The sequence below is a fragment of the Tursiops truncatus genome, chromosome 4 (assembly GCF_011762595.2).
Source record: "Tursiops truncatus isolate mTurTru1 chromosome 4, mTurTru1.mat.Y, whole genome shotgun sequence".
In the NCBI taxonomy this organism is placed as follows: Eukaryota; Metazoa; Chordata; class Mammalia; order Artiodactyla; family Delphinidae; genus Tursiops; species Tursiops truncatus.
Window position 1 is genome coordinate 74,495,372 of NC_047037.1, and position 23,050 is coordinate 74,518,421.

Consider the following 23,050-nt stretch of genomic DNA (forward strand, 5'->3'; position numbering starts at 1 on the left):
ACGGGATGTTTCCACACATGTGCTTTATAGTGTGGACATTGAGCTGTGAAGAGTAGCAAAGAATGCCTCATTCAGGCCCACCAGGCACCCCAGGGAACTTGCAGAGACCATTCCCACAGAGAATGGAGATTAACACTCAAAAAGATCCCTGCTATTGGGTCAGAACCCCAAGGGGTGGGAGAGGGGAGGGCAGCTCAGTGGGACAGACTGTACTGTGTCTAGAGTGGCTCCTGGGCTGTGATATATAGATACAGATCTTGACAGACATCAAATTATTTAAAAATTAAAATTAACAACTGTGGCAGACTATGGGTCTCCATGCACAAAGGGTGAGCTAACTGAAGTCACTCAGATTTATTGGGTGGAAAATACACCTCTAAAATGCAAATAATTCTTCACCCAACAGTCTGGAGTGGTTCTGTCTGTGATTCTTCTTGCCTGGGTGCACAGCTCCATTTAAATTAATTGCCTAAATACCTTTTTATCTCATTGCCTAGAACAGCCCATCTGAGGACAATAAAGAGCTGCCTACATAAATGCATTGAAAAATTAGCCTTGAATCCACTGTTTGCATGCGTGTGTGTGTGTGTGTGTGTGTGTGTGTGTGTGTGTGCTTTCCAGCTAAAAAGAAGCATGGTTAATGAGTTTCCCTGAAGGACTGGCAATACCCGAGAAATTGCATTAAAAAATAGATACAAATAAAATTGCTTCTCATCTAAACTAATCCAAGTCAGGAAACAGCAAACAGAAGCTGAGTCCTCCAGTTACTCTCAATCCGGGTACTGCGTTTCTACAACTGCCTGAGTCCCCCTCTTGGTATCGCGTCAGCTTTCAGTCCTTAGCCACCTGGCTGTGGCAGCGGATTTTTCATTCTGTATGTTTTTGATCGCAGTAAGCCGTCTCCTAACGATGCTGGCAGAGTGCTGGGTGACACCCAGGATCAGGCTGCATGTGCTTGTTAATACCTCAGAAGCTGCTTGCTCCACCAACAACCATTTCATAAAGGAACCTGGAAGTAATCTGACAGTGTGTGTCAGTCGTGGGGGGAGCACCTCTTCAAGGTCTTTGGGATTTCTTTGTAATACTCTAACCAGAGTCCTATAGTGGACCCCACGAAACGGTCATCTCGAGGAGAGAAAGACAGAGACAGAGGGAGGCACTGAACCTCCCTTGCCAATCTGGAGAAACCTTGAACAAAGCGTGCAAATAATAGGTTGAAGAGAGGACAGGAGATCAGACGTGAATATTCTCAGGTACTACCACCATCATCTTAAAAAAACAACAACAACAAAAGGCTAGATTCCTCTCAATGTGCAGGGCTGCTCTTGACTTATAACACAAGTACTTTCAGTCTTTGGGAAGGTCTCAGATGGAAACAGACACAGGTGGAGGAAATACAAAGACACCAACAGATCTTTGGTGATGTCTACCATTTAAAAAACACACTAAGCACCTAATAGATTCCATCTCTAATCCTTGTAACAGTGCTGTGAGATTTATGATCATCCCCACATTAGAGACGAGGAAACAAGCTCAGAATGTTGAGGTGACCTGCCTAAGAGTTAATGATTAGAACTTACCCGTGTCTGGCATCAAAACCTAGACTCTTTATTTCTTTTTTTTTTTTTGCAGTACACAGGCCTCTCACTGTGTGGCCTCCCCCGTTGCGGAGCACAGGCTCCGGACGCGCAGGCTCAGCGGCCATGGCTCACGGGCCTAGCCGCTCCGCGGCATGTGGGATCTTCCCGGACCGGGGCACGAACCCGTGTCCCCTGCATCGGCAGGCGGACTCTCAACCACTGCGCCACCAGGGAAGCCCGACACCTAGACTCTTTCAATTATTCCATGCTGCCTTCCATGTTAGGTGGGTAACAGAGGAAGAGTTTTAAGGTATAACCTTGTGTCTGACTCTGTGTTATCTGTGAGCTATCCAAATGTCATACAAAGAAAGAAATTTAGGGGTTAAGACCATAGGCTTTAATGTTAGACACACCTGATCCCAGATGCCTATTGATTAATTGTGTGATTTTCACAAGGGTATATTAATAAACTTTTAATAACCAGCATATACGTGTGTATGTAATACACACACAAGTGTTATAAACTTTACTGCTATAAAAGATGTGTAGCACATAATTTACAAGAATAATAACACAGAATGCTTATGATAAATTCCATGTAACGAATTGATTCTCACATATGCTTTTGTTTGTAAACAACAAACTTATATAGTTCCAACACAAAAGCTGGTTGATATTTTCACTTTTGTTAAGATGTAAGACAAAAGTGAAAAATACCTGGAGACTTATGTCAGAACATTACTCATTCATCAGTGATTTTAAGTGACTTCTCTGCTAAATGCAATAATAGTTTTTGAATATCAGAAGAATATTTCCTTGATTTTGTGTTCTATTCACAATGCAACAGCTATACACAGGGCACATTTTTAGGCTTAATCTGCATTTTAAAATATTTTCTCTCTCATTTTCTTACGATTCTAGACAATCAATAAAACAACAAATCAAGCCCTGGTTTCTAACACTTGATGATTTCCATGGTGTAAAACTTTTATCTTGCCCTATTTCAGGCTACCATTGCAACATCACCAAATATGTAGTTGGGATGAGGTGATCAGTAGCACACAACTGTATACTATTACCACAGACATAAATGTTGACAAAGAGACAAATGGTAACTCTTGCTGGCTTTGCTTAACATTCAAACAGGAAGGAACCCAGAGCCTATTTACATTCTGCTTAGTAGTTTATTGTTGTGTGTGTGTGTGTGTGTGTGAGAGAGAGAGAGAGCGAGAGAGCGAGAGCGAGAGAGAGAGAGAGAGAGAGAGAGAGAGAGAGAGAGAGAGAGAGAGAGAGAGAGGGAGAGAGGGAGAGAGAGTATGTGTATATAACATAGAAATAATCTCAAGAACATAGAAAATAATAAAATCTAGTAAAATAATTGAAAATGATGAGTTTTGAGTATTTATTACCTTTGCTTTTAATGTGGTATATTTAATTTAAATTTATATAGTTTAAAGTAATGGCTATGTTTAACAACCAGCTCCTAAAATTCCTGCAAATTTAACCATTGGCTCTCCCTAAGCTGGTGAGAGTCAGCTCCTGCATGCCACTGGATCTCAGGCAGCTTACTTAATCTCTCTGAGCTTCCCTGCTCCTCTCTGTAAAATGGGTTAGTAATGTCACTGGCCAATGCCAGTAAGTAAATGGCAACAAGTAATTATTATTTCTGTTCACTGTATTATTATTACATTATTATTATCCACAGCAAATGCTTCATGTAAAATTAGTTTCCCCCTGTTCTCAGCACTCAATGATCAGTTTAGTTTCACCCCTTTGGTCTATGCTTATGGAATGCAAACTAAGCAGTCAACACACACACACACACACGTGCGCGTGCGTGCACACACACGTCCAACAATAAACTACTAAGCAGAATAGTTAGCTCTGGGTTTCTTCCTGTTTGAATGTTAAGCAAAGCCTCCAAGAGTCACCAATGTCTCTCTGGGTACACAGGGGCATGACAGTACTAGAACATGGGCTGTTGTCAAAGCTACTCAGCACGGTCTTTGGTGTTCCAAAAAGAGAGGAGGGTCTCTCTACGCCTCAGTGTATGTCCTCCCAGCCTGCCCTGCCCTGCCCCTGCCCCTGCGCTTCCCACCACCAGAGGCCACAGCAGCTCCCTTGGCCTTACCTGCTCAGCCTTCTGATGGAACACAGCAGACATGGCGAGGATGGTGCTGCGCTCATCCAGAGCGGCCGCGAAGCTCTTCCACTCCTGGTCCAGCTGCGTGGAGATCTGCTTGATTTGCTGCGAGGCGTAGTGGCCGGCCTCTGAGAGGCGGGAAGCCACGGACATGATGCGGTTGATGTTGACATAGGCGTTCTGGGAAGCAAGGGAGAGCGGGTGCTTAGTGGGGCAGGCTGAAAAGGCACCCACAGAGCACCCTGGGCTGGGGGAATACGCGGGGAAGGAGGCTACCCAAAACAAAAAGTTTGAGAGAGGCCAGTATCGGCCACATTAACATATCCCTTTTGAGCCCGAAGGAGGTCTTTGTTTATATTATGACATTTCAGCAGATGGCAGGTACCGTAACTGAGCCCCTTCATTTTGAGGACCAGCACAGTTTTTGTGCCAACTATTAATGCCCACGAGTGCAGTCACTTTACTGGACTGCCTTAATGACCCTCACAGTCACCTTACGAGGTCACGCCATGGGGACAGCACGGTACTTCCAAGAGTTTCTCTCCGGAAGCAACGGCTCAGACCGGGGCAAAAGCCTGAGGAGGCAAAGGCACCTCTCTCAACTCAGGAGAGAGCTGTACCCAGGGCATTACTGCCAACTACAACAGGGCAGCAGTGCTCATCAAAGAGGGCAAAGGACACACGTCACAGGATGACCACACATCTTCCTACCACTAAGTGAAGACTTTGCTGCCCCCTGTTCCTACCCCCACCAAGACAGCAGGTGAATAAATAAATAAAGAGAGCGTACGAAGCCACAATATCCACGCTTAAAGTAAGATCTGTGGAGCCCTTTCTTATCCCTACGTGACTTAGGAACATCTCCCCACCTGACCCCAAAAAGGCATCTGTGGGGCTCTCCTGGCCCTGCTGACTCCTCTCACCCTGTGTTTTGTTCACATTCCTTCCCATCTTTGATTGCCAATTAAAAATTCATGACCATGTGTGTCATTCCTTACTAGGTCAGCAGAAAACTCTACAGGAGGAAAGAAGACAAAAAACCCACAAACGCACAAACAAAGACAGTAGTGAGCATGATTATTTTTAACTGCTACCTCCTATTAATTGTCTGAGGTGTCAAACCAATCAAGTAATATTGTAGCACCTACAGGGAGTTATTCTGACTCACACAATGTCTGTCTGAAGGAGGACTAGGGTGGCAGGTTGCTTGCACACCTCTGTTCTTTGTTATGAATCTTCTGATATGATAATAAATATTCTTCGGTAACGGCATTTTCTCTTGGCTCTATTAGCTCAGCGGTAGTTCATTAATAATGGGTAAGTTTAATGAAGGTTCTTTATTTTCCTTTCCCTCTTCCCTCATGGTCCGCATTCATGTTCGCTGTCCTGACCTCAAGCACTCCATCCCAAACCTGAGCCAGGTTGATAAGGTCTCTCTTCATTTAAAAGGTCTCTGTGGAAGTTTAAGAGGTTAAGTGAAGCACTTGAACACAAATCCATCCTGATGTCTGATGATCCCCATGCGTAACCTCTTTCTTTAGTCTGGCCTGAGACCTTTCTGACTAGTACGTTTCCTTAATAGAACTAGAATATTACTAACTCTTATTATTTGAAATAACTATCCTTCAAAGACTTAGGAATCATTATCAGTCCTGTTTTCTGAGTTAGGACCCAGATTCTTCTTAAAATTAAACTCTATTTATAGAACTGACAGAAAAACCAACTCTGAATTAGAAATAGAAGGAAAGAAACGGGGGGATAAAAGACATATACTAATTTTAATAGCTCTGTCTTTTAAGAGACTAACATTAGGATTTCCACCAAATTTCCTGCTTGGGTTCCACCCAAAGCAGACCTTGAAACAAGGATTTGGGGCAGACTGTTTATTTGGGTGTGATCCCAGAAAGCACAGTGAGGGAGTAGGCAAGTCAACGAGGGAAGGGAGGCAAATAAAGAAAGGATGTGTCCATTAGTGGATTACTGCTGTGAGCATTTGGGGGTCATCTCTCCTGAAACCTTTGAGAGACTGTGTAGAACACACTTCTGGGCATCCCACTGGGAGATGAGGGATCTGGGGTATTTATGCACAAGTCCCATCACTCATGGTTGAAGGTCTCTCCTGGAGTTACTCCCTGGCATTTCCAGCCTGACCTACACACAGGCCAAGCACAGTCCCCAGGTCAGAGAGTGACCATGGGCAGAGAAACACAGGAAGCTGTCGCTGTGCATGGGAACGGTCTGCAGATGACCCTCGGGGAGGACTGAGGGGATATGAGTGGGACAATGGCAGCATCTAGTAAAGCTGCCCTTCCAAACTGGATTTGAATCCTGGAAACCCTCCCCACGCCACACACACTTCTCCAACTCTATCTAGCGCGGTTGGGTTTTCCTGTCATGGGAAAGACCTTCGTATCCTTTGGCCAGAAGGGAAGCAAGAACAGCAATAAGACAGGGCATGGCCTGTCCCCGGGGTCTCTCGTGTGCATTTGCCTGGCCCTTTGTCATCACTGGCTGTTTATACTCTCCCCCCACAGGGAAGTTGGGGAGGTGCGTTTCTGCTCACTTTTAGGAAGAACTTTCTAGCTATTAGAGATGTTGAACTGTGGCTGCCTCTGGAGGCTGTTAACACCTTGTCACTCCTTCAAATATTTATGGAGAGTGGGCCAGGCTTTGTGTTGGGGGCTGTGGGAGATCAAAGACAAAGAGGAAAGAGACAGGATTCCTGCCCTCAGGGGCTCACAGCTGAGACTTAAAAAGAGTCCTCAAATAACTGTAATTTAAGCAAAATGAAGTAAGTGTTATGACAGAGGTAGAGGCAACTCGCAGTGGGGATGCAGGGGGAAGGGATATGAACCACTGGCAAGGATGTTGAGAAGGGGCTTCCTGCACAGAAGGGGGTGGTGAGGTTGGCAGTCCTCCAAGGCCCCCTTCAACCCTTAAGCCTGTGATCATAAATGAAAGCTAAAAACAAACGAACAAAAAAAGACCACAGCTTACACTTCACATTCTAGAGACTAGCACAGTAAATGCCTTTTTGTTTCCTTATCGGTGGGCAGAGAGATGTCTTACTAAAGCTAACAAATGATTACACTTCACACAAGAAGTAGAGGCAGTATTCCTCACAAAAGAGGGACAAGTATAATGTTGACTCATGAATTTGCTCACTGTGCTTCTCTACAGCCCCTTTGAAGAACAGCAAAACGCTGCAGGCAAGTCACATGGCCCAAGTTCATCATCACCTTCTTTATCTCCCTCCAGCTTAGAACCTGAGACAAATAGGCAGAGAGATTCTAAACTGGAGTCACAAACCAAATGACAAGAGAAGAATGGCGGAGAAGGTCTCACATGACTTAAAAGGACAGAGCAAGGTGAAGAATCCAAATAAACAGGGTGCTTAGTCGTTAGGCACAAATGACACGTCTTGGCCTTGGGTCAATCCCTCTGTGTAGTTTTTCTGTGTCACTGTTTATGCCTCTGTTAAAGAGCACCTGGGACTCCCGTCTGTCCTGGGGACATGGCTAGGGGGAATGCATATTTTGACTCTTCATGGCCTTTCCATTTTCTACCAGCTGCCTCCTCTACGCCCTCCCACCTGCCGGGCTCTGCCGTTCTTCCCTGCCAGCCTTCAATGCCCTTCCAGCTGCAGAGCTGTCCGTCAGTCGAGGGCATCAGCGTTGCCGGGTCAGGAGTCAGATGTGAGTTCTCGTCCAGCCCTGGCACTCGCTTAAGATGTCACTTGCCTCCTCTGTGCCTCAGCTTCCTCAGCTGTAAGATGAACTAAAGATCTCAGACATTCCATTTCTGAGTAAGCAGTGTCCAGTGTCGGCGCCATATAACCAGGCCTCCAGGTGTACCCTGTTCATGGAGGGCACGCAGATGGAACGTAGAGAGAACTTAGGCGGTCACAGTCTTCTTCTGTCTCATCTCCAGTGCCTGGGGGAATACTGACTATATCTAGACCTCATTCTATGGAGGAGGTGGGGCATATACTGAAGCAACAAGGGAGACAAAGCTGTCAAGTGTCCACGTGCAATGGGATGGTTTTAAACAGAAGAGGAACGTGATCTGGTTTATGCTTTCAAAAAACTGCTCTGTTCACTAAAGGGCTGGCAAGGGGACACCTACGTGGAGTGAGACCAAGAAGAGCAGTGCGGCCCACCCCAGAGGGACATGTAGCCCAGCCTCGGCTGTCCACATGCCTCAGCCCCTCAGCCCAGCTCTGCTTTCTGCACTGTCGTGTCAGGGCCACAGCTCGAGCTGGGTGACCAAGGGCCAGCTGCTCCCCTCCCCCTCTTCTCTGCATCCCCTTCCCCTGAGCCGAGCTGCCTAGACTAACCAGCTTCCCTGGTCAGAAATTAACAGCATGACTAATAATTCTAGCTTAGTGAGTATCTTCTTAAACTCTTACCTCAAAACTGCTTTATGAATTTAAACCCCTCCCACCATATCAGTGCTGCTATTATTATGATCATTATTCAAAGTATTGCACTGTCCAAGGTTTAAACACGATCTACCCTGCAGAATGCAATGCACCTGCAGCCTGGCCTGCTGCATCCTCCATCCCACCCTATCTGCCCTCAAAGGCTCTCCTCCGATCATTTCGGTCACAAATAGGAAAAATAACTAAATTCCAACAGAATCTTCCTAACTCAAAACCCTCTATATTTACACCCTGTCCCCACTTTTGTTGCCTACAAAATTCTCTGTTTTCTCATTTCACTCCTGCAGCCATTAAGTGGAGATCACAGGATGGATGGCCAGACCCTTCTCCTGAGGTCTTGTCTCCTGCTGTGATTAACTGAAATCTATGGAACAAAGTCATTCTGCTGAAAGAACGATTTGGCAGAATTTTTTTTTTTTTTTTTTAACCCGGCTGAAGCTTGATGAAAGTTTTCAGCCCTGCCAAAGGCTCTCACTTTGAACCTGGCTCCTGGCTGCCCCGACTGGCTACAATAATATGCCAAGTTGCTTGCAAGATAATGATAACTCTCCACTTAAAAACCCAGCTAAATTTTCTCTTTAAATGTAGTCTCTTATGTGGTATACTCTGAAAGAGATACTGGCTCTTCTAGAAATAATCATTTGATGCAAGCTATCATTTTGGTAACCTAGGGTCTGTGTCAGGGGCTGATGGTAAGAGCAGATCCTTTCTGAGTACATGTATTATTTGAATCCCATTCACTTCACTCCTAAAATAAGGAGTGAATTTTACACTCTTGTGGTTGTAGGTCCCCACCCTGAATCGTAAACTCCCTCCTGTGGGTTACATGAGATAACATAAAGCATCTGGTCAGTTGCCTGGCATATAACTGATAACTCAAAGAATGTCAAATCTTTTCCCACATCCAATTCCAGCACATTGGTGTTAACTCTCCAAGTTAATTGCAAACCAAATCAAAGTATTAGTAAAAAGTAAAACAAAAGAAAAATCTATTAACTATTCCAACCAGAGACAAATATTCCAATGAGTCCAGAGTCCCACTGTACTTCACAGAAAGCTTGCCACAAAGTCCCCTACTCTTCCTGAGGAACACTCCCTTGCACAGGGGCCTGCCACATGGGCCCAGCCCCACAGCAGGCAAAGTTGGCCTAGCTGCCTGTCAGGCCACTGCCCTGCAAACTACAGCCCCTGTGTTGGCAGATGCCCTACCCCTAGGATTCGAGAGTCTAGGGCCCTGAACTGTGCACAGGTCTGTCTTTGACCCAGAAAGATTGGAGAGTTCAGAATCAGCCAGTGACTAGCTCTGTGATCCATGCCCTTTCAACCTTAAGTCAGAAAAATAGAGGCCTTTGTCTCTTGGGATAGCCTTCTTAAGGTGTCTCCACTACCTTGACATGTGTGAGCCACACCCAGAGCACCCAGAAGTGGGAATGTCCCATGTTCACACAAGGGGACAGATCCATCTCCTTATCACTGGCCGTACTGCAAAAGGTGGCCGAAACCTCCTCCCCAGGCCAGGCGTGGCGGCCCGTCACTTTGTTGTCCAGGGGGACGTTTCTCCTCCTCACCTCCAGCACAGCAGAGGGGAGTCACTGAAGAGCTGTCTCATCTCTGCAAGGAATGAGTCCTGGGCACAGGGTTCTCAATTCCATTCTGCTCAACGGGGCTGCAGCTTTTAAATTATCCTCATGAAAACGGAAGTTGTGATCTGTCAGATCATCACAGAAGGTGAGGTCAACTACCACAGAGGGGCCACTTTCCTGAAAGCGGCTCAGTCCTCTAGACAAGCCCTGGAGACCTTGTCTCTCCAAATCCAAAACTCCAGGGAGGGAGGCCAGGCAAACAACCGGCCAAGGGCCAGGGTACTCAGCAAAATCATTTGGGTCAAATGCAAAGTGAATGTTAAATCAAAATGTGAACTATAAAATACATAAACAGTACAGCCTCAGCTGAGAAAAATATTATGCAAACCAGGGAAGCACACCCAAAGGTTACTGAACGCTATTTTGTACTAAATATGCATAGTGGCAGCGGGGTTGAGGGGAGACTTTTCTTTAGGGTCTTTTTCTCATCTTAATTCTCTTGTGTATAGAGAAGCTTTTTAATTTTATTTATTTATTTATTTTGCGGTACGCAGGCCTCTCACTGTTGTGGCCTCTCCCATTGCGGAGCACAGGCTCCGGATGCACAGGCTCAGCGGCCATGGCTCACGGGCCCAGCCGCTCCGCGGCATGTGGGATCTTCCCGGACCGGGGCACAAACCCGTGTCCCCTGCATCGGCAGGTGGACTCTCAACCACTGCGCCACCAGGGAAGCCCTAGAGAAGTTTTTTAAAAAATAATTTTGAGATTTTATATATATATATATAAATATATATACACACACAGTAATTGAGGTAAAATGTTCTTAAAACTATACAGAGGAAATATACATTATTTTATCCCCCAGCCCTTTCCCTCCCCAGTCAAAACACCAAATGTCTATGAGTGATGGAGCTAAGGGAGAATTTATGTTCAACCTTCTAATTTTATCAAACTCATTCTCTTTACTGACACACAAAGGTTGTTTCTAGTTTTTGCTTTTGGTTTTTTTTCCCCCTCTACAAATAATGCTAGGGGTTGCAGTTTATTTTTAATGGCCAAAAAGTTCGTTCGGTTAATGAATACATTGTTCAATAAAGTTCTTGGTGAAAACGAAAAACGTCTTTATTTTTACTTAAAACCGAATGAACTTTTTGGCCAAACCAATAATAGATTTGGTATTTAAAATATTTTTTAGTTTTAAAAATTATTTTAATGTGTCTTTAATTTTTTTTAATTTATTATTATTATTTTTTGTGGTACACAGCCCTCTCACTGTTGTGGCCTCTCCTGTTGCAGAGCACAGGCTCCGGACGCGCAGGCTCAGCAGCCATGGCTCACGGGCCCAGCCGCTCCGCGGCATGTGGGATCTTCCCGGACCGGGGCACGAACCCGTGTCCCCTGCATCGGCAGGCGGACTCTCAACTACTGCGCCACCAGGGAAGCCCTAATTTATTATTATTATTATTTTATTTTATTTGTTTATTTTTGGCTGCATTGGGTCTTTGTTGCTGCGCATCGGCTTTCTCTAGTTGCGGCCTGCAGAGGCTACTGTTCGTTGCAGTGCACAGGCTTCTCATTGCGGTGGCTTCTCCTGTTGTGGAGCACAGGCTCTAGGCGTGCGGGCTCAGTAGTTGTGGCACGCGGGCTCTAGAGCACAGGCTCAGCAGTTGTGGTGCACGGGCTTAGTTGCTCTGTGGCATGTGGGATCCTTCCGGACCAGGGCTCAAACCCGTGTCCCCTGCATTGGCAGGCAGATTCCCAACCACTGCGCCACCAGGGAAGCCCTCTGTATCTTTAATTTTAATAGATTTGGCCAGGTTGCAATCCATGAAAGCTGTAACTACTCAAATGTTCCTGTATCTTTTTACTTTGGTAAAGCATTTGTTTTACAAGTAAAGTACAATTAATGTACAAGTGAAATAGGCAAGTTTTAGTGAGCAAATTATGCTTTAAGAAGGAAGAGAATACAAACACACTTCAGTTAAAGTTTTTAGAAGCCAAGTTCATATGATAATCTCATTTTACAGTTAAAAAAAAATACTAAAACTCAGATATTTCTTGCTTGAATCCACCTAGTAGGTGATTAAAAAATCTGTTTGATCAATTAAGTGGTATATTCAAAGTCACAAAAAGAGAGGTAAATTGGGACTAGACTCAGGTCTCCTGATTCCTAGTCTGCATCATCCTTCTGCTTATACTACCTTTTTCTCATGCCCTGCAGATAATATTAAGTTTTTGTTTTGTAACACTCAAAGAGAGCCATGAGGAGAATTATTTGGAGATTTTCCCATACAGCTTTCAGAGGCTTCATGAGTAACATTCAGAATCTGTAAGAAATAGATTGTGCCAAAGCAATGGAAAAAGCTGAACCTCACCTCCTTTTTCCAGATTAATAGTACCATATGATCGCTTACATCTTTGCTAGTATGAAACCCACTTTGGGTCCTGAAGCTGTTAAAGCATCAGCTTATGATTAATTAGTTGAACATTACCATGTAAACCTGCTGATCCCACCTCGAAACATATGGACACTGGGATAGGAACATCTGGAATAAGAACTGTCCACACTTGAAACTCTACTACAATAGCTATGAGATGTGGTGAGCTCTAAACGAAACCTCTAACTTCTGCCTCTCTCAAACCACAGGGTGCCCTCTAGGGAACAAAACAGGGCAGCTGATGGATGACTATCTGGTCAGGGCTGGCCAAACAGTAGGTCAAACCATGTGGAAGCCATCTGTCATTGTCGGGCAGAGAGAGGAAGGAAGCTGGAACAGCCCTGGTGCTTAGCAAAGATAACACTGGCGTTGAATCCCTCTGTCTCTCTTGCCTGGCTTGCTGTAGCAGTGTTTCCTCCAGCAATTGCCTTACAAACCATTAAGCAGCCATGAAAACAAACGCCTGGCCATATGTCCGAGGGCCAAGGAAACCCAGGAGCAGATTTAAGTAAAAGAGAAAGCCTTCTGTCTCTCCTCTCGCAGCTCTGAGTGAAACTTCCTTAAAAGGGTGTCTTTGTATGAGGCATTATTGCAGGATTGAAATGGTAGGGAGGGATGGGTACAGCTGGAATTAGATTCAGGGAGGCCAGCAGGGAAAGAGGCTGGAAACAATGTAGCTCTTCTGAGTTAGGATGTAGTAATTTCAGGCTGCCTTTAAGGTTGGAATGAGAGGCTATAAAACTTCACAGAAACACATTCACCAGTATTTTATTTCCCAGGCCTTTCTTCTGCATTTCTCTTAGCTATTCAGAGCTTGGTCCTGGCATCAGTGCAACCCGGGAACTGGTTAGAAATGCAGAATCTCAGGCCCTTTCCCCATCTTCTGGATCAGAATCTGCATTTTAACAAGATTGTCCCAAGTGATACATATGCACGTTAAAGTTTGAGATGCTTTACAGATGGGAACTATGAGGAGATGTCCCGAACAAGGAGAACTGTTTCTTCTACCACTCCTGACCCTGACAGTGATAAGAGCTGAACATTTGCCAAGCATAACATCATGCCAAATGTTGTGCTTAAAATGCATGATCACATTTCATCCTTACAACATCCCTGGCAAAGGTACCAACACTATCCTCCATTTATGGACGAGGTAGTGAGGCTCTGAGAAACTGAAATAACTTGCCTATGATCTCACAACTAGGAAGGAAATACAGAGCCACGGCTAGCACCAAGTGCCCTTGTTCTTTCCCACTGTGCTGTTTTACTTTGCCATAAATGTGAAAGCAGTTGAACCAACCAAAGATGTCCCTCAAGGGAGATGATGAAGAGAAATTGCTCCCAAAGATCCACAAACTCATATCCCAGAAGAATAGGGCTCCTGGAGAGAGAATTCAATAAAAATTTCTACTTCTCTGAAGCCTCCCCACTGGGGTCCTTGACTTGCCCTTGGAATTCCCAGAATAGCTCAGCTCCAGAATGGGCAGGAGCCTGGCAGGTGGACTTTTCTTGTCCTCTCCCTCCTTGGAAGAATCACCTCTACCTGTGAATCCAAGGCCAGTCACCTTGAGGAACAGGTTCCTGTCTCCACAGAAACACAGTAAAGCTCAGGATTAAGGCAGTTCTTTGCCCCTTTACTCAATATCGTGATTTATTGTCAGAGTCTTAAATCTGCGATCCTATTCGTTTATTCAAGCATTCATCCAGTAATTCAAGGCACTGTGCAAGCAGGGAACAAGCAGACAAAACTCCTATGCTCATGGCGCTTACATTTTAGAAGAGTCAGACAATAAGGTAATATCTACTATATATTTCTTATTTCAGTGCTATACAAAATACAGCTGGGAAAAGGATAGAGCATGGTGGGGCTGGGAAGTGCTACTTAAGACAGAGAAGTCAGGGCAGGCTGACCCCTGAAACTGAGGGTGACACTGGAGCTTAGCCCTGAATGAAGTGAGAGAATGAACAGCCAGGAAGAGGCTCCAGGTAAGGAAACAGCAGGGGCAAAGACCACGGGGCAGGAATGACCTTGAAGCATTCAAGAAACAGCAAGAAGCCCAGGGTGACTGGAGCAGATGAGTAGGTGGTAGAGGATGAGATTGGAGGGGTAACGGGTGTCCAGACCACACAGAACCTCGTAAGCCATGGTAAGGGACTTCAGCTTTTATCCTAAGAAGGATTAAAGCATTCTGAGCACAGGAGTGACATACTTTTGGCAGGATCGCTAGGGCTGTTATGTTAAGAATGGACTGTAAGGAAACAAAGGTGGAAGCAGGGAGACCAGATAGGAGCTACTACAATAGTCCAGGCAGGTAACGGCTGTGCAAGTGGTAACAAGTGGCCAGATTCTGGATATACTTTGAGGGCAGAGCCAAGTGGACTTGCTGATGGAAATCCTTTAGTTCTTCCTCATTTCTGGGCCTCCGGTTGGGTGGCGAACTCCGACCTCTGTTTTGTTTTCTTTTTTTTGGCACTGCTCCCTTCTCATCTGCCTATCTAGTCCTGACCTCTCAGTTCTTGAATCTTCTGATTTGTAAACGTCTTGCCTGTATGTCCCTGATCAGTCTCTGTCCCTTGTCTGGTACTCCTGGTCGGCTACCAGCCACGCTCCAGAAAGGCATATGCAATGTTGCTGCTACTTCTTATTATCAATACTTCATATTTGTGTCATGCTTTACAGTTTAAGACCTTTCGTGTACATTATCTCATCTGACGTGCTAGGTTTCACAGACCATTTCATGCCTTTCATTCGGCTCCAGGAGACCTCAGAGAAGAGGCATGAGTCAGCTTTGGCTGAATTTCAGACAAATTAACTCCTTGGCAGCTACAGACCTGGCAGAGAGCAGGCACTGGCTGCATGTATGTCCAAGTGTGTGGGTAAATTGAGCTACAAGGCTCGGGGGGTAACACCCAGAGGGCACAGAAGATATCCTGAGGGTAAGGGACATGCTGACAGAGGGCCCCCGAGAGTAGTGGACTAAAGCCAGAAAGGTACCAAGGGTGTAGGGCAGAGAACCAGGAGTGAGGTGGGAGAGGAGGGAAACCTGTGCGCTGGAGGGGGTGAATGATCAGGAGAGAAGGCTGAACCAGGCCAGCGCCAGCCACGAGTCAGCCAAGCCCTGCAGGTCAGCTCAGAGAAGCCTTTCAGCAGGGACCCAGGCCACGTGACTGGGCAGCAAGGTGAGGGGAGCCAGCATTGTGCAGCAGGGTGATACTGAGTGGTACAGAGTGATGCTTTGCTTCTGCCAAGGAGCTTCCCTCTGTTTCTGGTCTGAATAGGGGCCAATCCCCAAAACATGGCTGATTAGAGTCTGGTGGGTAAAGGAAAATGGGGCACCTTGGAGAGGCTGGAGTAGGGAGCAAGGAACAGAGAGTAAAGACAGATACTCTCTCCCCCTGGATACTCCTGACCTTGAAGGGAAGTCCTCCAACTCCACAGGTTAATTATCCAATAGCTTTAGAGTTTGACCCTAGGGCTAATGTCAGTTGGCTTATTTTCTCCACCTGATTCAGTGATTCTCAGTCTGGTTCTCCACCTTGTACAGGTTTCCTGGGAGACATCCCAGCACAGTTAAATCAGAGTCCAGAGCAGTAGGGCCCCGATGTGGTGTTTTTTCAAAGCTCCCGAGGTGACTCCCGTGGGCCATCAGGATGAAGGGCTGCTGCCTTAGACATGTGGACCAGCTTCACTGGGCTTAGTTCAAAGCATACTCCTTTCTCCTTAGGACAATTCTAATGCTGACAATGGTGCCAAGAGCAAGGATCATAAATGGATCCTGAGAAGATCAGAAAGTAAATCTAATCCTCCCACTGAGTTAGAAGAAAATGGAAATTCCACCCACAAGGCTGTTTGTGGAGATACAAACACTGCATCCTGTTCAACTCGATTAGTAAGAATAGGTCTGGTTGGTGATACATGAAGCATTTTACAAGCGCAGGTTTCCTTAGAAGCCCTGCCTTAGGGAATCTCAGCGCTAACAGAAAACACTGGATCACGTTCATTCTTGTCAGGGAAGGACACATTTTAATGGCTTTACTTCCATCTTTAGCATTAGAACCTCGGAAACAAAGATGCTTGAGGTCAGGTGGAACTTAAAAGACCATCCAGTGGTTCCTGGACTTTACTGTTCATCACCTGGGCAACCTGGTAAGCATCCTGGTTCCCAAGCCCACCCCTGATGGAAACTATTGCTCTCATTCACTTTCTTTTCATGGCTGTTCAGCTTCTGCTCAAGTCATGTCCTGTGGGGTTCCCTCAAAAGTAAAGGCCATGCCTTGCCAGTTCTGCATCCTCGCTGCCAAACTCTGCTCCAGGTTGGTAACAGATGCTGTAGCATGCTTAATATCCTATTCATTCAATGAGCATTTATTAGACACCTACTAAGTGCCAGGCCTTGTTACAGGCCCTGGAGATATGGGTGTGAATGAAACAAAGCTCTGTCCTTTTTTTTTTTTTTTTTGCGGTACGCGGGCATCTCACTGTTGTGGCCTCTCCCGTTGCAGAGCACAGGCTCTGGACGCGCAGGCTCAGCGGCCATGGCTCACGGGCCCAGCCGCTCCGCGGCATGTGGGATCTTCCCGGACCGGGGCACGAACCCGCGTCCCCTGCATCGGCAGGCGGACTCTCAACCACTGCGCCACCAGGGAAGCCCAAAGCTCTGTCCTTAAGAGCTTATATCCTAGTGGGCAAAATTCTCCTACATCAGGCATATGAAATTTAAGGATGGCTAAACTGCAAGCTCCTTGAAGGCAGCTTTGTGTCTCGTGAATCTTGCTGTTCTTAGTGTCCAGCAAAGGGCAAAGAGAACACAACATCAAAAGTTTGTTGAATACACCAATGAGTGAGTGCCGAGTGGTGCACCCAGAGCCTCCTATCTCAGCTTTGCCAACACCACCATGGTTGGTGCCCATGCTCTGTCATGGTCATTACCTGCAACCATTAAGAAGATTATATCTTAAAGGTAGCGGGAACCCATTTACAAAACATTCACTCTCCAGTTGTCTTTTTCTCCTCCTCCCCTCCTCCTTCTTAACAGTTGTATTGAGATATAATTCACCTACCATACAATTCACCCATTTAAACTCAGTGTATATAACTCAGTGGGTTTTAGTATAATAGTATTTGGTATACAGATATGTGCAACCAACATTGCAGTCAATTTTACAACATTTTTATCATCAAAAGAAACCCTGTACCCTTTCCTTTCACTACTGTTCCTCTATGCTCCATTCATCCCAAGCCTACTTTCTGTTTCTATAGGTTTGCCTATTCTAGACTGTTCATATAAATGGACTCATATAAATATGTGGTCTTTGGTGACTGGATTCTTTCACTTAGTAAGATGTTTTCAAAGTTCATCCATGTTAGAGCATGTATCAGCACTTCATTCCTTTTTATGCCAAATAATATTCTATTATATGTATACACCACATTTTGTTTATCCATTCATCAGTCAATGGACAATTGGTTTTTTCCACCTTCTGGCTATTATTAATGTTTCCTTAAACATTTGTGTATGATGTATGGACTTCTGTATGGACATATGTTGTCATTTCTCTTGAGTATATACATAGCAGTTGAATCTCTGGGTCATAGGGTAACTCAGTGTTTAACTGAGGAATTGCCAGACTGTATTCCAAATTGGCCATACCATGTTACACTCCCTCAAGCAATGTATGAAGATTCTGATTTCTCAAGGTCCTCACCAACATTTGTTATTATCTGACTTTTTGATTATAGCTATCCTAAAGGATGTGAAAAGGTATCTCGCTGTGGTTTTGATTTGCATTTCCCTCATGACTAACAGCTTTTCATGCACTTTCAAGCATCTTTTCATACACTTATTGACCATTTGTTTATCTTCTTGGGAGAAATGACTATTCAGATTCTTTGTCCATTTTTCCATTGGGTTACTTGTCTTTTTGTTATTGAGTTGGAAGAGTTCTTTATTCTCTTATTCTGTATTATAGATTCTAGATACAAGTCCCTTATCAGATAAATGAATTGCAAATATTTTCTCCCATTCTGTGGGCTGCCTTTTCACTTTCTTGATTGTAACTTTTGAATCACAAAAGTTCTTAATTTTGATGAGGTCTAATTGATCTATTTTTTATTTAGTATGAGGTAAGGATCCAACTTCATTTTTTGCATGTGTCTATCCAGTTGTCCCAGCACCATTTGTTGAAAAGACTATTCTTTCCACATTGAATGGTCATGGAACACGTCAAAAATCAGTTGACCACAGACATATGACTTTATTTATGGACTCTCAATTCTACTCCATTGATCTTTATGTCTATACTTATGCCAGTACCATACTGTCTTGATTACTGTGGTTTTGTGGTAAATTTTGAGATCAGGAAATATGAGTCCTCCAACTTTGTTCTTTTTAAAAATTATTTTGGCTACTCTGGGTCCCTTGCAATTCCATACAAATTTTAGAATCCACTAGTTAGCTTCTACAAAGAAGCCAGCTAGGATTCTGATAGAGATGTGCTGAATCTGTATATTAATTTGGGGAGCATGGCCATCTTAACAATATTTAAGTCTTTCACTCCATGAGTATGAGATGTTTTTCCCTTTATTTAGATCTTAAATTTCTTTCAGCGTTTTATTGTTTTCAGAGTACAAGTTTTGCACTTTTGTGAAATTTTTCCCAAGTATTTTATGCTTTTTGATGCTACTATAAATGGAACAGTTTTCTTAATTTCACTTCCAGATTGTTCACTGTGTGTAGAAATATCCTGAAATCTGAACTCATTTATTAATTCTAATAATTTACTAGTTCTAATAATTTGATAGTAAATGCCTTAGGATTTTCCATATACAAAATCATGACATCTGAAAACAGATAGTTTTACTTCTTCCTTTCTAATCTAGGTGTCTTTTCTTTTTCCTGAATAACTGTCCTGGCTAGAACTTCCAGTGTTAATTAGAAGTGGCAGACTTATCCTGTTCCTGATTCTAGGGAGAGGGTATCCAGCCTTTCACCATGAAGCATGACGTTAGCTGTGGGTTTTTCATAGGTGCCCTTTATCAGGCTGAGGAAGTTCTCTTCTAGTCCCAGTTTGTTTTATTATGAAAGGGTATTGAATTCTGTCAAATAGTTTTTCTGGGTCGATTGAGATAATCATGTGATTTTTGTTTTCTATTTTACTGATGTTAAACCAACCTCACCATCCTGGGGTAATTCCCAATTCATCATAGTATATGATTCTTTCTGTATGTTTCTAGATTTGGTTTGCTGTTAGCATTTTGTTGGACATTTTTACATCCATATTCATAAGCAATATTGGTCTGTAGCTTTCTTTTCTTTTGTAATGTTTTTGTTTGGTTTTGGTATCAAAGTAATACTAGCCTCATAAAAAGAGTTGGGAGTATTTCCTCCTTTTCTATTTTTTTATTTTATTTTTTTTTGAAAAGCTTCTGAAGAATTAGTATTAACTCTTTAAATGTTTGATAGAATTCAGTGGTAAAGCCCTCTGGGCCTGGGTTTTTGTCCATCTCATCTAAGTTATCTAATTTACGGGTGTACAATTGTTTGTAGTATTCCTTTATAATCCTTTTTGTTTCTGTACGGTTGGTAGTAATATCCCCTCTTTCATTTCTGATGCCAGTAATTTCTTTTCTTGGTTATTCTAGCTAAAGGTTTGTCAATTTTGTTGATCTTTTCAAAGAACCAGCTTTGGGATTCACTGATTTTTTTTCTACTGTTTTTTCTTCTCTATTACATTAATTTTCACTCTAATCCTTATTACTTCCTTCCTTCTGTTTGTTTTAGGCTTAGTTTGCTCTTCTTCTTCTAGTGCCTTAAGGTGGAAGTTTAGGATATTAATTTAGATTTTCTTTTTCTTTCTTTAACTAGAGGTATTTACAGCCATAAATTTCTCTCCAAGCATGGCTTTAGCTGCAGCCTATAAGTTTTGATATGCTGAGTCTTCATTTTCATTCATTTTAAAGTATTTTCTAATTTCCCTTTTTATTACTTCTTTGATCCATTGTATATTTAAGAGAGTGTTATTTAATTTCTACATATTTGTGAATTCCCCAAATTTCTTTCTGTTGCTGATTTCTAATTTCATTCCATTGTGGTCAGAGAACGTATTTTATATTATTTTTATCCCTTTTATTTATTCAGATTTCTTTTATTGCCAATATATGGTCTATTCTGGGCAATGTTTCACGTGCCCTTGAGAAGAATGTATAGTCTGCTGTTGTTGGGTGGAGTGTTCTATAGGTCGATTTGGTTTATAGTCTATTTCTTCATTCAAGTCTTCTATTTTCTTATTGATCTTCTGCTTAGCTGTTCTAACTATTATTAAAAGTGGGGTATGGGGCTTCCCTGGTGGCGCAGTGGTTGGGAGTCCGCCTGCCGATGCAGGGGACGCGGGTTCGTGCCCCGGTCCGGGAGGATCCCACATGCCGCGGAGCGGCTGGGCCCGTGAGCCATGGCTGCTGGGCCTGCGGGTCCGGAGCCCGTGCTCCGCAGCAGGAGAGGCCACAGCAGCGAGAGGCCCGCGTACCACAAAAAAAAAACAAAACAAAAGTGGGGTATGAAAGTCTCTATTATTTTTGAATTGAATTTCTCATCATTTTTGTCAGTTTTTGCTTCATTTATTTTGGTGTTACATTGTTAGGTACATATGCTTATAATTTTTATATCTTCCGGATGGAGTAACTCTTCCATCTTTACAAAATGTTCCCCATTTTCTCCAGTAACATTTTTGTTTTGTTTTGTTTTGAAGTCTATTTAAAAGTCTTATTAGTGTGTCACTCTGGGTTTTCTTATGATTGCTGTTTTCACAATACATCTGTTTCCATCCTTTTATTTTCAATCTAAAATAATCTTGAATCTAAAGTGTTTCTCCTATAGACAATATATTGTTGGAACTTTTTTTTTAAATCCATTTGAAAATTTCTACCTTTGATTAGACTGTTTAACCTTTTCACATTTAATGTCATTATTGATATAGTTGGATTTATGCCTGCCATTATACTTTTTCTATATGTCACGTCTGTCTTTATACCTCTGTTCTTTCTATAGTGCTTTCTTTTGTGTTAACTGAATATTTTATAACGTAGTATTTTAATATCTTTGCTAACTTTTTCCTCTATTATTTTTTGTTTTTTTTTTTTATTTTTTTTTCTCTATTTTTTTCCTCTATTATTATTTATTATTTTCTTAGCTATTGCTCTAGGGTTTAACATGAATATCTTAACTTATGAGAATCAGCCTCAGAGGCATACTAACTTAATTCCACTGAGATATTAAAATGTCACTCCTGTATAGCTTTATTCCCTTTCCCCTCTTTTTTTTTTGAATTTTATTTTATTTATTTTTTTAAACAGCACGTTCTTATTAGTTACCCATTTTATACATATTAGTGTATATATGTCAATCCCAATCTCCCAATTCATCACACCACCACCACCACCCCTGCCACTTTCCCCCCTTGATGTTCATATGTTTGTTCTCTGCATCTGTGTCTCTATTTCTGCCTTGCAAACCAGTTCACCTGTACCATTTTTCTAGGGTCCACATATATGTGTTAATATACAATATTTGTTTTTCTCTTTCTGACTTACTTCACTCTGTATGACAGTCTCTAGATCCATCCACGTCTCTACAAATTACTCAATTTCGTTGCTTTGTATGGCTGAGTAATATTCCATTGTGTATATGTACCACATCTTCTTTAACCATTCGTCTGTCAATGGGCATTTAGGTTGTTTCGATGTCCTAGCTATTGTAAATAGTGCTGCAATGAACATTGGGGGTGCATGTGTCTTTTGGAATTACGGTTTTCTCTGGGTATATGCCCAGCAGTGGGATTGCTGGGTCATATGGTAATTCTTTTTTAGTTTTTTAAGGAACCTCCATACTGTTCTCCATAGTGGCTGTATCAATTTACATTCCCACCAACAGTGCAAGAGGGTTCCTTTTTCTCCACACCCTCTCCAGCATTTGTTGTTTGTAGATTTTCTGATGATGCCCATTCTAACTGGTGTGAGGTGATATCTCATTGTAGCTTTGATTTGCATTTCGCTAATAATTAGTGATGTTGAGCAGCTTTTCATGTGCTCCTTGGCCATCTGTATGTCTTCTTTGGAGAAATGTCTATTTAGGTCTTCTGCCCATTTTTGGATTGGGTTGTTTGTTTCCTTAATATTGAGCTGCATGAGCTGTTTATATATTTTGGAGATTAATCCTTTGTCCATTGATTCGTTTGCAAATATTTTCTCCCATTCTGAGGGTTGTCTTTTCGTCTTGTTTATGGTTTCCTTTGCTGTGCAAAAGCTTTGAAGTTTCATTAGGTTCCATTTGTTTATTTTTGTTTTTATTTTCATTACTCTAGGAAGTGGATCAAAAAAGATCTCTCTGTGATTTATGTCAAAGAGTGTTCTTCTTATGTTTTCCTCTGAGAGTTTTATAGTGTCTGGTATTACATTTAGGTCTCTAATCCATTTTGAGTTCATTTTTGTGTATAGTGTAAGGGACTGTTCTAATTTCATTCTTTTACATGTAGCTGTCCAGTTTTCCCAGCACTACTTATTGAAGAGACTGTCTTTTCTCCATTGTATATCTTTGCCTCCTTTGTCATAGATTAGTTGACCATAGGTGCGTGGGTTTATCTCTGGGCTTTCTATCTTGTTCCATTGATCTATGTTTCTGTTTTTGTGCCAGTACCATATTGTCTTGATTATTGTAGCTTTGTAGTATAGTCTGAAGTCAGGGAGTCTGATTCCTCCAGCTCCGTTATTTTCCTTCAAGACTGCTTTGGCTATTCGGGGTCTTTTGTGTCCCCATACAAATTTTAAGATGATGTGTTCTAGTTCCATAAAAAATGCCATTGGTAATTTGATA

The 23,050-nt window shown here is 43.0% G+C and overlaps 1 protein-coding gene across 19 annotated transcripts in view; it reads right to left on the reverse strand.

The window, feature by feature from the left end:
* KALRN (kalirin RhoGEF kinase) overlaps positions 1–23,050 on the reverse strand; it is a 645,891-nt gene that overhangs the window by 366,194 nt on the left and 256,647 nt on the right. For all 19 annotated transcript variants that reach the window (XM_033855735.2, XM_073804132.1, XM_073804131.1 and 16 more), the window contains one exon: positions 3,712–3,903. In XM_033855735.2, the coding sequence (XP_033711626.1) occupies positions 3,712–3,903 (192 nt within the window). The remainder of the gene's footprint in view (positions 1–3,711; positions 3,904–23,050) is intronic.